Consider the following 3033-nt stretch of genomic DNA (forward strand, 5'->3'; position numbering starts at 1 on the left):
CAGGAGATGGAGGTTGCTGTGAGCTGTAATGCCACGGCACTCTGCCCAGGGGGACAGCTTGAGGCTCTGTCTCAAAAAAAAAAAAAAAAAAAGAATATGTTTTAAATGAAAAAATATAGTATTACATATGCTTTTTACTTTCATTTTTCTATCAGGCATGTCTTACAAATTTTCTCCTATAATTCTGGTTAAATCCTGATGGCCCCAAGATTTTTCAAAGTGAATTATCTGATATTTTATCATGATAGGATGTATTGTGGCCAGATTTGGTCTTAATTTTGTAGCTTGTCAATCTAATTCCTACAATGAGTTCAATAAAATAGTTTGGGCCCCTGTGCTATTCTACCTTGCTGTCTTTATCTTTAATAACTTGGATATTGAAAAGACTATCCTTTGAGTAGTACTTAAGGTGTATTGGAACTGATAAATTGGACTATAATGTTTCTAATTTTAAACAAGCTCTTTTTCTCTTTTCTCAAAACCACTTCCTTCCCTCTTGCTCCAATTTATTCAATAACCAAGAATTCCTTGACCTCGTAATATGCAAAGCTCCAAGGACTGCCAAGTCTGCCAAGGACTGTGAAGAAAAGAAAAGAACATTACGACTCCATCCCATCTGCAAGAAGTCTTCAATAGCACCAGATATAAAAAAGATGCCCATGGTGCAGCAGGGGCCATGACTGAGGGCTGGATTGGACAGTAAACGCCCTGCAGCTCTTGGTTTTCAGGAAATAAATAAAGGAGGGGGAAAAGAGGTATCGCCTCCAGGAGTGACTCCAGCAGCTAATTGTCTTCATCTAGTAAATATTCTAGTAGTAAAAACCTACTCAAAATGAAATGGATTTATGAACACAGTAACTTAAGCGAGAAGACAATGTCAAGATTAAGGTGCCTCTTATCTATCAGTTTAACAGATCCAATACTTGCCAGAGCATTATCTAATGGGAGCAACGTGCATACTTCAAGATGATATGATATGTCTGAAGAAATTGATCATTTAAATGGTTCTGAAATGTCTATAAATAAAGAAAATTTTAAACTTAAAACCCCCCACAAAGTTATCTGTCAAATTGTCGAATGGATACCTTTATTTCGTAGAAACAAGGCTACCGTTTCACATGACAAACTGGTTTATTGATTTAGAAGCCCTCCTTTGAGCTGTGGGACGTTTTCTCCCTCCTCTGTTCCCCAGTCCTGGCCTTTTGTAGATTCAGTATGGTAAGGCAATTTCCCCAGCAGGTTTTGCAGCGCCCCCTCGGGGCAGAAAGATGCACGCAGGAGACTGTCGCAGTCCCCACTTTTAGGCACTGCACCAAACCCTCCTCTGAAGCTCCGCTCAGAAGCCCTTCCCCTCGACATTGAGCTTCCATATTTCCCATCCTGTCCACAACAAAGGCTCTCCTCTCCTCTTCCCTGAGCACACCGCGCACCAGACCATGAGAGTAGCAGCCAGCTCCCACCCCTCCTCTCCACTAGGCTTGCAACCCCAAACTGGACATCGTTCTCTTGAACCACCCCCCCGCCCAGGGCCCCAGCCTCACCCGCCGCCGCCACCCTCGGTCCCCAGCGCGGCGGAGAAGCTGCTCTCCATCCACTCCGACCCTGGGCCCCGGTCTGGCATCTCCCTGGTGCCTGCCCGCCAGCTGTGTGAGGGAGAAACTGTCCCCGCTCCCAGCCCGGTCCTCACGCGTGCGTCAGGCAGGGAAGTACTAGGGCGAAGAGGCGGGCGACGCCGGATTCTAGCTCCCTCCGAGGCCGTCCGGTCCTGCCCGAATGGCTTCGAGAGGGGCAAACCTTTGACCCTGGAGTTAACTTCGGGGAGGGGTGGGGGGGTCTCTAGTTGGCTGCGCGTTTGCGCATCTGCATGTCTCTCTGGAAGCGATGCGTCACAGGAGAGAAACATACATGCTCCCTAAAACAAGAAAGAGGTGTCTTCCACCTCAGTATTCCAGACTCGCAGCAAATTTGCAAATCTGGGATGTCACCATATAGGTCAAACGTCAGTACGCAAACTACGGACCAAAGCACCCGCTGCAGGGATGCTGACCGTAGTCCGTTATCCGTTATTGCCCAGGCAACCAGGCTTAGCCCGTATCCTAACAGATGATAGCCACTAACTGCTTATGCGCACGCGCAACACTCCTTTTGTTCTTCCTGCTTCCTTGCGACGCGTTCCTCACGGGATTTGGGCCGCGGAATGCTCCGCCGTAAGAGGTGTGGCGAAACCGTAGACGTAAAAATAAATGGGATTACGATTGGTTCGCCCTTTACGTTCTCGGAACTCAGTGGGCGTGGCGCGAAGGCTGAAGGAAGTGTGCCTGGCGGCTCCACGAAGCCAGAGCAGACATGCCTCGGTACGCGCAGCTCGTCATGGGCCCTGCAGGCAGCGGGAAGGTGAGGATTTGGGGACAGTCGGAGCTCATGGGAAGCAAGGAGAAGAGGGATTCGGTTCCTGAGGGAGGGACCACCGGGCGTTTGCGTTGGGGACCCTGAGACACAGCGCGAGTCGCTTCTAGCTCTCGGTGCTTTACTCCTTTTTTTTTGTTTGTTTTAAAGGGGGAGTGTGGTAGTCTCCCAAAATGCTGGGATTACAGTCATTAGCCACAAAGCCTAGAGATTTTAACATAGTATAGTAACAACTACGTTAGGGATAACTTGCAAACTGGTAGCCTATTTATTTCTTGAACTGATGTTCCCTATCTTAGAATGCTGTTCCCCTAGGTTGCCAAGCACATTCCCATGTGGTAAAATATCCTGTACTGGGAGACATCACCTCTACTACAAGTCCTGGTAGAGATACTGTCTATTTGGTGCTATGCTATGTAACCAGAGATCGCCTATCTACCCAGTTTGTTTGTTTGTTTGTTTGTTCGTTTGTTTTTGGAAACAGGGTCTGGCTTTGTGGTCCAGGCTGGGGTGCAGTGGCCCAGTTGTAGCTGTCATCTCCAAGTCTTGAACTCAAGTGATCCTCCCACTTCAGCCTCCCAAGTAGCTAAGACTGCGGGCATGCACGTGGCTAATTTTTTTTTTTTT

General features: G+C 47.9%; 2 protein-coding genes across 2 annotated transcripts in view; one reads left to right on the plus strand and one right to left on the minus strand.

Annotated features, from left to right (window-relative positions):
- The window catches only part of FAM216A (family with sequence similarity 216 member A), an 11874-nt gene extending 10215 nt beyond the window's left edge, over positions 1–1659 (minus strand). Inside the window, exon 1 of the mRNA XM_012809042.2 lies at positions 1542–1659. Within this exon, the coding sequence (XP_012664496.1) occupies positions 1542–1621 (80 nt within the window). The 5' untranslated portion in view covers positions 1622–1659. The remainder of the gene's footprint in view (positions 1–1541) is intronic.
- A 598-nt stretch (positions 1660–2257) lies between these two features.
- The window catches only part of GPN3 (GPN-loop GTPase 3), a 23005-nt gene continuing 22229 nt past the window's right edge, over positions 2258–3033 (plus strand). Inside the window, exon 1 of the mRNA XM_012809008.1 lies at positions 2258–2394. Coding sequence (XP_012664462.1) covers positions 2347–2394 — 48 coding nt within the window. The 5' untranslated portion in view covers positions 2258–2346. The remainder of the gene's footprint in view (positions 2395–3033) is intronic.

This window comes from Otolemur garnettii, unplaced genomic scaffold, assembly GCF_000181295.1.
Source record: "Otolemur garnettii isolate 467f Iridium unplaced genomic scaffold, OtoGar3 scaffold00099, whole genome shotgun sequence".
NCBI lineage: Eukaryota > Metazoa > Chordata > Mammalia > Primates > Galagidae > Otolemur > Otolemur garnettii.